At 45.3% G+C, this 13,753-nt stretch overlaps 1 protein-coding gene across 1 annotated transcript in view; it reads left to right on the plus strand.

Annotated features, from left to right (window-relative positions):
- The window catches only part of Rnf150 (ring finger protein 150), a 139,742-nt gene that overhangs the window by 102,222 nt on the left and 23,767 nt on the right, over positions 1-13,753 (plus strand). Inside the window, exon 9 of the mRNA XM_042701605.1 lies at positions 5,555-5,765. Coding sequence (XP_042557539.1) covers positions 5,555-5,765 — 211 coding nt within the window. The remainder of the gene's footprint in view (positions 1-5,554; positions 5,766-13,753) is intronic.

Here is a 13,753-nt window from a genome sequence, read left to right on the forward strand (position 1 = left end):
GATAGGACGAGCAGTCGCCCATTGGCTGCCGCTTGGGCGGCCACCCTGCTCAGTCCTCGAGGAGCTGTGCGTGCACGTTGCTCATCTGGCCTCATGGGCTTCTGGCTGTGACAGGGAAATGACTGTTTCCCCACCCCCAGCACTGGGAAGCAAGGACAGTGGCTGAGAAGTGAGCTCAGAACCACATCTCTGCAGGGACCTGGATGGAACCGGAAAGTTAAGCCAGAACTGTTGATTCTAGCTCTCCCATAGAGGCGAGTCTGCAGTTCCACGTTTAATCTCCTCCCCAGGGCAGAGAGCCCGGCCAGCTGGCTACATGCTCCAGGGAAAGGTTTTCCCAGAGCCATATCTCGTGAAGCCCACCGGTGGTGGCGGTGAGACTCAGCCACTCCTAGCAGAGGAGGGCAGGGAGCAGGCCAGGCGCCTAAGTCCAAGCACTGCGCACAGAGATGGGAGGGAAACCACACAAGCAAATTCTAGAAAGCAGCCCCCCTCCCCTCCCCGCAGTCAGTCCATGCTCTCTCCTCACGGCCAATGGCAGAGACTAAAGGGAACATGACCTGCCCCTAGCAGGAGGAGGATCGGATCATGTATTGGAGATTTCTTTAATGCCAAAAGCCCACTTAAAAATATCAGTGACTGTCGCAGATGGCAGAGCTGATGATGATGAGGCCAGGCCCTGGCTGCTTTTCCAGTCCTGGGCCAGCTGCCTTTGTGCCAACCATATGCCCGTTCACAGGATTGATCCGCCACACACAAATCAACCTACATGACGATAGCTCTGAACTACCTTGAAAGACAGTGTCTTACATGTTCAGGCCAGAGATGTAAATGCATAGTGCACTCACAGTAAAAATCCACTACAGCCAATGTGAAACATTAAGAGAGACTAGCCTTTCTACCAGACACTGGTGACAAAGAAAAAAAATCAAACTTCACACCAAGCATGGTGGTTCAGGCCTGTAATCCTGGTTACGTGAAAGGTGGCTGATCTTGATTCCAGCCAGGGCAAAAAGTTTGAGAGATACCATAGCTGGGCATGGTGGCATATACCTGTTGCCCCACGATGAAGAAGACAGTGGCTGTACACAGTAAGGTTCATCCATCATCCTCAGCAACACAGGGGAAACACAATGCTATTACAATAGCATCACAGCCCAGGCTAGCCTGTGCATAAAGTGAGACTCTACCTCAAAATTAATCAGTGCAGAAGGGAGCTAGAAGTGAAGCAGAGACCCTGCCTAGCAAGCATGAGGTCCTGAGTAAACCTCTATTAGTGCCAAACATACACACACATATGCACACACACACACACACACAAACACACACACACACAAAAGACTGCCATCTTTGTGTTCTGTGTACTTCTGACTGTAACTGACTATTTTAAGGGAGCCAGTAAATGTGGGGTATATATGTGTGTCTTTGCTCTCTAAACCCTTCACCATCTTCATAATTAAAGGAAGCCGGATTGTACATTGTGACCTAGTTCCTATGGCTCAGGATGTTTTTCAAAGTCTATGTGTCAGCCTGGATCTTCGGTCAGGATAATGAAACCAAACAACCTCATGGCACTTAAATTTTGGACTAAACAGTTTCTGACTCCAAACTTTTCCCCTCGAGGTAGCTATCATTTCTCCAGGGGCTACTTGCAGAAAAGTTACAAATATGACTATGAATGGCTGCTAAAATAATAGAATTCCTCGGTAGTTGTTGGGATTGTTCTCAAATGTACTGAGATTGTGCATTTTAGCAGCTGAACATTCTGGCCATACTCTAGTGCCTACCAAGTAGGGCAGGATTTTACTTAATTCAGAGGAAAATAAACGTTGGTCTCATCTTTTGGATTTTTCCAAGGATTTTGAACATAACGGTCAGCCAAGCTCAACCCGCCGAACAGCACATCCTCCGTGAAAAATAAAGCACAAGTAGCAGGGGATAGCGCAGGAAGCCCAGGCATTTCCCGGCCCGCCCGCCACAGAGGCCTCTTCTGTTTTGTCCTAGAGAATGGCAAAGTCACAGCTCTGGAGGAATCTGGGGCTTGTTCCTTTCTATGCTAATGAGGCAGTTTCTGTGCCTTCATTAAAACCCTGCGTGTCATCTACAGGCTCTCTTAATTAGAAAAGGCTCCTTCTACCACAGTGTTCAATTGAGCTTAAAGAAATGGTGTTAGCGTTTTTAAAGACAGGGTCTCGCTATATATCTCAGGATGGCCTTAAACTTGCCATGTACTCCAGGCTGGTCTCAAACTCATAATCCTCCTGCTGTAGCCTCCAGAGGGCTAGGACTGTAGGCTCGCATGAACCCTCTTGGCTCACCATTTCTTTTTATTTAAAGAACACTGAAAAGACCTGTCGCTCTCTGATAAGTGGTGTCTGTTGATTCCTTCATTTCTGTGTCCTTTTCATGGACTTAAGTATTCGATAAATGTCTGTGAAATTATAGCACTTCCAAGTCTCAAAGGGTTTCAGTCCCAGACTCAGACTTTACAATTTACACTGATTCTCCTTGGAATAATAGCCTTGACTCACAGACACCCTGGCTGTAACCATCACCCACTAGGTCATTCCAATCCAGGCAGTACTGTTATATTATTTTTGTTTGCATCTTTTGATTTGGTTGTTTTCAACCAAGAATCCGTGTACCTGCCCATGCTGTAAGACAAATAGGTGTATGTCAAACGTGAAGAGCTGGGGTCACTTCTTTTTATTAGTGATTTCTCTGAAAGGAGCTAAAGAATGAGAGCACAGCTCACGGATCAAGAAGTGCCCCCCACAGCAGGGGTCTGTCCCCAGTATATTTTGCTCAAAGAACTATCACACTAAACTGGAAGTGTTGGGAGTTCTTGCCTATTGAAAGCATTTTATCCCTTGGCCCTACAGTACAGTGCTTTGATCCTACCTTCTACCAGCCAGGTCCAGAGCTGTTTTTGTACATCAGCCCAGATTAGTGGATCTCCTAAGCTACTGTAATAACACCAGCAGCCCCCTTGTCCCACCAACACTGTCCTGATGAAAGTAGGTTGATGGCTCCCTTCTAGAAAAGCCTGTGTACCTGATATTTCCACAGTTCTCCACTCTGTCGATCTATTTTCATTGCCCAATGCTGTGCTGAATTTCTGTACCTTCATGGGATTTGTTTGCAGACAGAATTTGATGTCTTTTTTTAAAATTCCAATTGTGACTTTTCCTAGAAGTATGTAACTGGGTTTCATTTCAAAAGGTTCTGTTGGATGAGCCACCTAGAGTGGATGTAACTGTCAGTTTTCCTTAGTGAACATCTTTCCATAGTGTATCTTACATTTTGCATGGAACTTCACAGCCCTTAAGGTATTTTCTCAAGTCTTCTTGTCACTCATCTTAATCAGATACATATGTGCCTACGTTTTTCAGGGCAGGAATCAGAGACTCAGATAAAACGTTTCCTGAACACATAGTTGTCGTGAGCAGAACACTTCATGATCCACACCATGTGATTGCTTCTCTTCACAATGCTCATGGCCAGGAGACAAAGCAAATACATGATCCTCAGCCACACGGAATAGGAGAGGTGCTGCAGGACTGGCAGCGGCTGCTTGGGAAGCAACACTGGCTAAAATGTAACACTGAGCTGGAATGAGGGGGCCTAGGAATCCGCCTGGATTGGAGACCTTGGGGATGGGAAAGGAGTGGTGCTGGGGACAGGTGACACTGAAGAGAGGGACGCACAGCTCCATTTCCAGAGGGTGAAGGTGAGGTCGCAGAGGTAGGCTGCCGCAGCTGCCAGGCGTCTGCCCTGTCACTCCCGGAAGCGTGTAATGAACTCCGGGGGGGAAGGAAAGGCGGCTGCCCATGCTTGTTTTGTCGCTTTCTTTTCTCTTTAAAAACGTTCTGGTAAAAGAAAAATTGCAATTGAAATAAAGCGAGAAAAGACTAGGAGGGAAGAGAAAGCCTGGTAATGGAGAGAGAGAGTTCATGTCCAAATGTCCAAATCCCTCACGATAGTAGATTTCCTCGCGAGTGGGTCATTCTGCAAAGTGAATTTTGACAAATTGAGTTTTAGAGGATTGGCACCCTTCCAAAAGAGGCAGAGACAAAAGACAGAGACAAGAACGGTCCACGCTCACTCTGAGGGCCTTCCGCCCAACAGTGGAGGCCCCGTGTGGCGTCCACCGCTGAGGGACCCAGCCTCGGGGAAGTAGAACCAGGGGACAACACTGCACCCCATCTCCTGCTTTGTGCTCCCCAGGAGTCCAGGAGTCTTAATGAATTCTGAATATAGCATGTGATGCTAATTCCAGTGTCCACCCAGAATTCTCTTCCCTCCATCCAGCCATGTGTTCTGCATATACTGGGAATGGAGAAGCATGGAATTACCACGCATCGAGCTGAAGTTCAGCCCAAAATACAAAACAAAATCACGCCCATTCTTCATATACCTTTCTTCTGTATTTTAAAATGAGTCTTCATGAATTCAGATAGACAACACAACTAAAAGCTCATGTAGGAGAGAGAGAAAAAAATACATTCACATTGCTTAAACAGAAGATCAAAGAATGAACAGTTCAGTGAGTAATATTTTTCTCAGTCGTCCCAGTAGTTAGAGGAGTTCAACTCTGGCTGCAACTCCTGCCCAGCTCCGTGGAGCTAACTCTGCTGCTTTGACCTTGGCTGGAGAGCAGGCAGCCAGCTCAGGGAGAAAGGCAGTGACAGAATGAATGAGGTGAGCTCATCTTATTTTCATGGTCCTGATTTTGAAGTTTAAGATGATGGATGGTGGATCCTGTGTCAAATACATAGGAGTCTTTTTCTGAAGTTAGGCTGTAGCTTACTTTTTCTTGTATTTCTTTTGGAAAAGGGTGGTGTTCCTGGGGCTTGAACTCAACACCTGGGCTCTGCCCCTGAGCTTGCTTGCTCAAGGGTTCTTGCTCTTCTACTTGTACCACAGATCCACTTCCAGCTTTTTGGACTTTCCTGTCCCAGCTAGCTTTGAATTGCCATTCTCAGATCTCAGCCTCCTGAGTTGCTAGAATTACAGGCATGAGCCACGAGACATGCAGCTGGCTTATTTTTTTAAGCATCCTCGCACAGTGTTCTGTGTATGTGTGTTTGTATATGTGTATCTTTAATGAGCACTTCACAGTGAGTCAGATTCCTCTCTCCTCCAACTTTTCTCCCACAAGTATATTTGTAAATAGTGGTGAGTCCCTGGGGATAGTTACTAAGATGCCAACTCTATCCTATGTGGTAAACACCGCATAAAAGGAAATTCCCTCAAAAACAAATATCCCTTGTTCCTCCAAAGTATTTAAACATGGAAATCTTGCTGCTTCTCCAATTAAATCTGCAGAGCTTTCTCTAACAGGAGCCTTTGTAAGGAAATTTTGGGAAGATCTTTTCATGTGAATGTTAAGATTTTTTTCATGTGAATGAACTGTATTATAGACTTAAATAATAAAGTAGCTGGAGAAGAAAACAGTAGAAAAGTTAATTTTCTTTTGGGACAAAATAGTCTAGAGACATCTCATGTGTAAGTGAGTGGCATGCTCTGAGAACAGGCTCTCCTCTGCCCTTAGCCCAATGCGGACTGCATGGACGACCTGCCCACCGACTTTGAGGGCTCACTGGGAGGACCGCCGACCAATCAGATCACAGGGGCCAGCGATACCACCGTGAACGAAAGCTCAGTCACTTTGGACCCTGCCGTGCGGACGGTGGGAGCCTTGCAGGTGGTCCAGGACACAGACCCCATGCCCCAAGAAGGTGAAGTCATCTTTACGACTAACAGTAAGTTCTGTGGTGCCTGACAGAGCCATGGCCCTAGGGCTCTGGCCTTGTGGGAACTGAAAGAGGAACCCCTTCCCCAGGCAGCCAACGCAAATCACATGAGTAGATCATGGCCAGGCATACCAGTCATAGCCGCCCGGCTCTTAGAAGCCAGATCATTCCAGAGTCAGCAGGACAGACGGCAGACAGGCTCTGGGTGTCCACGCTCCGGCCTCTGGGGACACCGGGACATTCACCACAGCCCTGGATATGCTCCCCGCCCTTCCCCATCCCCCCAGCAGGTGGGAGAGGGAGCCTGGCGAAGAAGCGACAGCAGGAGACGCTCCGGTGGACACGCAGACTATTTCCTCCTCCTCTGTGTGTGTCCTGCACATGTGTGTTCGCTCGAGCCTCCCAGGAGTGCCTGTGGCTAGGAGAGCTTGTCTGGCGCGTGTACACGTTGCTGTGCGATTCACCTGGAAACGGGACCTCTATTATTTTTATTTAAGAGACAAGGTCTTGCTGCTGGCCTGAAAGCCTGGGTTCTAGCAATGCTCCTGCCCTAGCCTAGCAAGTAGCCGAGACTACAGGTGTGTCCCATCCTATCCGACTTAACACATTTAAGTTTCATTTGGATGTGACCATTCTTCCTCGCATCTCCCGCACAGACTGCCACTGAACCCTGTTCTGTTTGATGGTAGTTACCAAAAACAAATTTTAAATATCTGTGTGAGCATGAAGATTGAAGGTCAAAGCTAAAGTGCCTACTATTTAATTTAATCGAGTAAGAGATAAAAGCTTCAGGAGTTCTAAGAAAAATCAGCATGCAAATTAACTGAGGTTTAAAGTTAAAAGAGTAGGTGGATAATGTAATTTTTAAACAGAGTGCATTGCTTTCTCTTGATAGAAGTAACCTATTCAGTATGGAAAAATGAGAAATATAAAGAAGCAGAATGAAACATCTTGGGATGTTGCCTTTTAAGTCAGCGTCTCATTTTTTATGTCTTTGTGATTTTTATAGATCTAAAAATTATGCTAAAAAGTAAAGATAAGCATTTCAATATTAATTCTTGAAAGATAGGAAGGGAAGAAGGAAGAAGGAAAAAGAAAGAGAAAAAGGAAGGAGGGAAGGAAGGAAAGAAGGAAGGAAGGGAAGGAGGGAGGGAGGGAAGGAGGGAAGGGGAAGGAAGGAAGGAAGGGGAGGGAGAGAAGGAAGGAAGGAAGGAAGGAAGGGAGGGAGGGAAGGGAGGAAGGAAGGAAGGAAGGGAGGAAGGAAGGAAGGAAGGGAGGAAGGAAGGAAGGAAGGAAGGAAGGAAGGAAGGAAGGAAAAGAACCAGAATACCATTATTTAAACGTAGTCTCTTTTTAACATTATGGCCTATTTCCTCACCATCTTTTCTGACAGAGAGCTGAGATAGTCCTATAGAGTTCAAATGCTCTCTAGAAGATTTCAAAGAAGGTAACCTAAAGAGGAAGTGACTTTTAGAGGTGTAAGGACCTCAAAATGGAAACATTGCTCACTAGATAGTTAAACTTCTGATGCCTGTTGAGTTTGCGACAGGTCAACATTGAGGCTAATAATAATGCAATACCAGGCAAATGTATGCCACAGTACAAAATTTAAGAAACACATGCGTAAAGGTCATTTTAATAACATACTTTACTTAATCTAAGAGATCCAAAATATCTTACATTCCTTTTTGATGTCCTATCTTCAAGATGTGGAACACATTTTACGCTTACAGAATATTTTAGTTTAGACTTGCCACTTTCCAAGTGCCCAGTAGCCATGTAACGGGTGGTTACCATATTGGAGAACACAGATGTAGTATCTCAATAATTTAAATAGGAGAAACTTAAGGATTATTATTATTATTGCCAGTATAAACTTCTAATTTTGACCATGAGAAAATTGTGAGCAGAGGATAAAAATGTGTGACCCAAGTCAAATGATAAGTTCCCTTTTTAAGAAGAGGACAGTCTTATGATGTTTCCCTATATTGAAAGCCTTACCTCACACCATGAGACATGTAGTCACACTGATGATTTTTTATCACCAGTTCAAAAAAAAGAAAGAAAACTTTAAGACATGAGCATTTTTTAGGACTGTAAGAAGAACAAAATAAAAATTGGATGATTATCCTTACAATTGAATGATGACTTGATTTTCAAGAGATAATGTGTCATCTCTTAGATTCCTCATTTTGAAAAGTGACCGCATATTTCATACATCTCAGGAAATCGCAGAGGACCTAAAAGCATTTTAAATTCAGTGTGGATTAAATAACGTCCCAAATGAAATCGATGTAAGTATGCCCATCATGGATTAACAGCCAAAAAAATGAAATAGAAAATTACGGTCTGTATCTGACTCCTCACCTGTGAGCTGTTTGGACATAAAATACAGCTAGTGTTGAAGTTATAGCAGGCAACCGTTAGAGCTTATTAAATATAAATAAGCCTGAAGCCGAACCTTTAGTTTAGAACAGGAGCAAGCTAACAGGTATTTTCAAAGGAAGGGTTGAAGATGCAGAGAGAATAAACAGTATCTAAAGTCAGGAGCCTAAGTCGAAGGTGAAGAGTTTGCCTCGTTCCTCCTTGCCCTTGTCCATTTCTACCCCCTCTCTCTTTTCCTGGTGAGTAGAGCTTGCATGCTTGTAGGTCCAATGCACATCAAAGACATGTCAGCACTTTCAGGGGGAGGGTGGGAACAGACTGTGTTCAGAGGGAAGATGAGAAGATCTGACATTAGAAAAAAAAAAAGTTCCATAAGGAAAAGAAAAGTAATTACAAATCCAAGAAAACCCAAGTCTTCCAAGAGGCATCTTGGAAGAGGCATTCTTGCTTATGTGTTTTTAAACATTTCTGACATCCTGTCTTCTGTAACCTCATGTGGCAATCAGGATCCCAGTCTTTCTCCTCCCTGTCAGTGCGGAGGGCTGAGTGCATGAATTCCCACATGCCACTCAGCAGCTTTTATCTGCAGGCCCAATCATGCCAAAACATACTTTGCCTCTGACTCCCCAGCTTTGGCTGAAAATTACTGTGCTTGCTTCTACATGGAAAATAGTTTCCTAGGAACAAAGGAAAACATAGCTAAACAAATAGCCCTGTGTCTTTGGAGACTCCTGAGTGGAGGTAGAGAAAGACCCTAAGGGAGCCTTTATTAACTCACAACCCTAGAGTGCCACTCCACATCACGTGGGGGCGGGGGCCCTAGAAACTTCCCTTTATTGTTCAAGGAGATTGTAGAATCCACCAGCCATTTCCTTCTTTCCCTACCAATGTCCTGTGGTATTTCCTAAAGATCATTACCATTTGCCTTCCATCTCTAATTGGAAAGAAACCACTGTAGATGCAAGGGATGGGAGTAGAGAGAGGTAGAATCAAGTCCGCCTGCAGGACATTCTGAAAAGCAACTGACAAGATGCATGTGGCCATGTCTAGTCTTTGAGCTTTCCAGATTGGAAAATAAATCACAGGAATTAGTATGGAGGCTAGTAATTCACTGGCTAGGTGAAATGCAAGGTAGTCCAAGTCTCTGGGAAATGTCTTCTGCCAACGCTCTGTCAACTCTGGTCCTCGAGGGAAGAGTTGTGCGTCTACTGTATTGAACACACATGGCTGGTGACATCGCCGAAATGCATCTTAATTTTGCTGAACTGACACTGAGAATGCATCAGTGGGTGCGATGTTCCCACACCTGGATGAAAACTCCAGCGGGCTCAGGAGCTGCCTGTTTATTCTTAGGTAACTGACAGTTCTAAGAGTCCCTTGAGGTCCCAAACACAGACACCAAACAAGTTTATATTTCTGACGAGCCTCAAACACTGGCACAAGAGTTCTGATGAGCCCTTTCCCTTCCACGCGCAGCATCTCAGGAGAGAAGGATGTGTGTCGCTGACACACAAGTCCTTCTGCAACCTGCAAGCCTCCAGCTGTCCATTTTGAGCCACTGTCTCCTACAATCCCCTTGCCCATACAGGAGCTCGTTTTCGATAAGACCCAGGTTGACCCCCTGTCTAGCTTGCTCTCCTACCTGGCCACAATGATAGAGACACTCACAGATCACCTCTCCCAGTCCAGCAGGACCCTCTGTAGACAGAGGAGAAATCCACATCCACCCTTGGCTAAAACAGAACGCTTAAGCGTTTCTAAAGTTTGAGTCCAGTGTGGCTGAATCCCACCTACATTGACCCCACCTCCAAACCCCTCAGGAGCATCCTTCATAGACCTAGAGATTGACGAATATCCTTTCCCAACCCATCAGCTGCAGGAGGAGATTCACCATGACAGCACTCTATCCAAAGACAAGCTTCATGCCAGTCATCTGCCTTCTACCGCTCTCCTCTTTTCTCATCTTTGCAGATCATGGGGTCACTGCACAGGTTTCCTTCGTATCCATTGTCCATCTCAATAGGAGAGTGGTGGACCAGGAGGGTGGTGAAGTAGGAGAGTTGGTCTCCTATTTCTTTGATATCGATACCTCTTCAGGAGAAATTGAGGCAGGGAAAGTCCTATCGAGCATGAAAGAATTCGTTTCTGAGTGCTTTTGTGATCTTTGCCTGAACATCGTCGTTTTAGCTGGTGTCACTGCCTGAACTGAATTTCCTTTTTTAAAGAAGCTAGAGATATTAAACTCTTTGGGATTAGAATACTTTTGTTTATACAAATAGGTAATGGTATGTGTACGCATATGCTCGTATTCTTCAAAGTGTGTGCTGACAAAAATACCTGCTGTGGCCTGGCTGGAGTCATTGTTTTTGTCAGCTTTAACAGCCCTTGTGTTGGGCACACAGGACTCCCCGGGGACACACATTTCAAACTAATTATGGAAAATGAAAAAAAAATTAAAAAGTTCATTCAGAGACTTGTGTTTAGTCTCTGAAATGACCCACTTTCTCTGACTCAGGGAACTCCGTGGAAACCTCTGGAGATTCTTCACTGCTAAACACACACTCATTTAAGTAAGACCAGAAGTGGATTCACTCCCATTTTCTACAGCCCGTGTTTCTTGGGAAGCAATGAATCAAGTATTTGGAGTATCTGCTGTATTCAACAGTTTTAAATGCTGTGAGGCTTGCTCTGACACCAACCTGAACATGGAAATTAAAAAAAGATATATTCAGGACTTTTCCAAGGAAGCTGGTTTTCATGAGTCAAAACAGCTGAGGGAAAGAGAGAAAATTTATGTGAACATCCCACTTCTGTTTGGGATACGTGACTACATTTACTGCATTTGACGGACAGCAATTTCCAGGTTTTATGTCACTACAGAGCATGTGGATGCACTCAACAATGAGCACATTTAAGAGAAGGAACGCTTAGCTGTCTCCCCACAGGCCCACAGGTTCCTCTCCTAAAAGCCCAGGGCCCGCCAGTCCCCCTCACCTAGGGCTTCAGCTAAGTCAGCAGCACCTTACTGGTGGTGCCACCTCCCGCATTGGCTAGCCCCAGCATCACTGGTTCACTTGTGATCTCTGTCTTCTTCCTGGTGAGCAGTCCCAGCTCTTCCCTGCCAGTTCCCCAAGGGATTTATCAGGCCAAGAGTTGGGAATAATCACTGAGAATACATGAACACATCTAAGGAAAGAAAGAAAAGCTAATCAACTCCTGCAGCCTAGGGGTTGAGAGTGCACGGCTAAGGACATCTACTTTTACTCCTGGGCACTGTCATCTGAGCATATCAGGAGAATGGGCTACAGGTTGCTAGATGGGTTTCATGTAACCTCAGCCATCAGGGTCATTCCGGCCACATTCCTCTCTTTCTAATGACATGTGGCCTTGTCTACAGGGAGAGATGAGTTTGTTAGTAAACCTTGATATTTGATATAAAAAAAAACTATCAAGCTTTTCCGTGTTCATGAGGGAGCTGTAAGAGTAAGTTGCCACATCTGCTTATTTGACTGGCCTTAAAGCCAAAAATGGCGAAGTAGCTGCCCTTCACTGTGCTTAAATACGCCAGCTGGAACCAGCCAGGAGAATATCTCCCTCGCTGCCGGTGACGGTCCCCTTAGCCTTGGGATGATGACCGTGTTGATGCGTGAGCATAGTCCATTGTGGCCAATAAAAGAATCTGCTGCCCATTGAAGAAGTGAGACCCCTCTGTCATCTCCTCCTCTAGAAGTGGTGAAGCTTCCATGAGAACTTCTACTCAGCATGAAGCATTAGCAGATTATGATGCTGCTTAGGACACATCTCTCAACGTGTCTGTCCCTGGAGAAACATTATCCCCTTGTTCTTGAACCCTCCAACTCTCCAGCACAACCACAGCTTCACAGAGGACAGCTGTTGTGAAGAGCAGAGATCCTTGCAGTAAGCAGTACTCGACTGTCAAGCTTACCCAGAAGGCAGCTGTCCAGTCCACAGTCGGAGGGGGCTTCTGTGATCATATGCCTCCAGACAGCCAGGGTTTTCCTGTCTCGTGTGTCTGATAGAGGACAGAGGAGCATCACAGTCACATTTGGCCTGGGAGAGAATGAATCGATTTTTATTGACACTTGGAGCACTCAGCCTGGATGTGACACACACCATCCACCCAGAAGAAATGTGTCTTCCTGCAGTGAAGCAACTCTGCCAGCAGATGAAATCGCAGATGCTCTGGAGTTACTCATGGACAGCACCATCTCCGGTTTAATGGCTCCTCACAAGGTTGTCCTACTTGGGATAAGTGCAGCTATTTCCAATGTGAACCATGGGCAGGCCCATGGAGCAGGCCTGGACTTTACCAGACATTGCCATGCTGTGCACAGAGCTCGGAAACCAGGCAGCAGCCGATGGATGGAAGCCCAGACAGTAGGCCAGCACTTTCTCGGTTTGAGGAGCATCAGGTATAAATGAGATAACGTTTCTGTTTGCACTTCAATTCAAAAGTGAATCATGGGGAAATTCTACCATTCAGAGACTAAGAAACAGAAACAGCTGGGAAATGTGAAAGTGCCTCCCGTGTTTCATAAGATTGGCTCTGAAGAATCAGAGTCTGAAGGCTCAGTAAGTTGCAGTATTTCAGGAGTGAGATTCAGTGGTTCAGCACCAGAATATCACTAGAGCTACTGGAGGTCAGAGTCTATCAAGGGAACACAAGAAGGAAACTTGGGCTTTTGGCTTCATTTGGCCTTGGGAAGCCACCAACCCTCTTTTCTGTTAAGCATTTGTGGCCAGAGGTAATTTCTAAGAGCCTTTCCAGACGTCTGACTCTGTGATTATAGTTAGAGTCCTCATCATACTAGGAAAGGCTCAAGATCTTGCATGCTCACACATTACCCCTTCCAAGGCCACTACCCCAACATGCAAAGGAGCCACGCCCACAATTCCCTCCCACACCACATTCTTAAAGACTCCAGAGAGTCAGTGTGAGGTCCAGCATCTTCCCATCTTCAAATGAAATGATTGGCAGAAGAGACAGTGCATGGAAGTGACTAGAAGACCAGCACTTGGCCTTGGTCTACAGCTGTGGCCTGTGCGCCATCTGGGAGCCCTATGCTCTGTAGACCTTGTACTCCTCTGCACAAAATGTTCTTAAGTGGAACTTGCCTGGTTCTTATATAGCCTTCGTGTAGATTCTAATAAGAGCCACAGTGGCATGCAATTTAAGTCAAAATATTACACAATGCTGAGCATGGTAGTTCACATCTGTAATACTGGCATGCTTGAGGCAGGAATATCAGGAGCTCAAGGGCACACTGGCTACACAAGATATGTCCCAAAAATCAAAAACAGGTTGTGTATATGTGTTTACATGTATATATTATAAAAACAACTCTTCACTGTTGCATTTTAATATTCTCACTAAATGATATGCACACATTACTTAGGGGGGGAAAGCACTGGATTTCTTCTGGAGTGTGGAGAAGTCTTTATGCATTTCTGTTCATGTGATTACACCGTGTGGGATATAGTTCCAATATCTACATCTGGGATTTTTGCATATTTATGATGCTTTTATTTTTACAGTAAATACCACATATATTTTCTCACTTCCTCTTCTCAGGGAGGTGGTTAAAAACAAC

The sequence above is a fragment of the Dipodomys spectabilis genome, unplaced genomic scaffold (genome assembly GCF_019054845.1).
Source record: "Dipodomys spectabilis isolate Male_0828 unplaced genomic scaffold, ASM1905484v1 ptg000297l, whole genome shotgun sequence".
NCBI lineage: Eukaryota > Metazoa > Chordata > Mammalia > Rodentia > Heteromyidae > Dipodomys > Dipodomys spectabilis.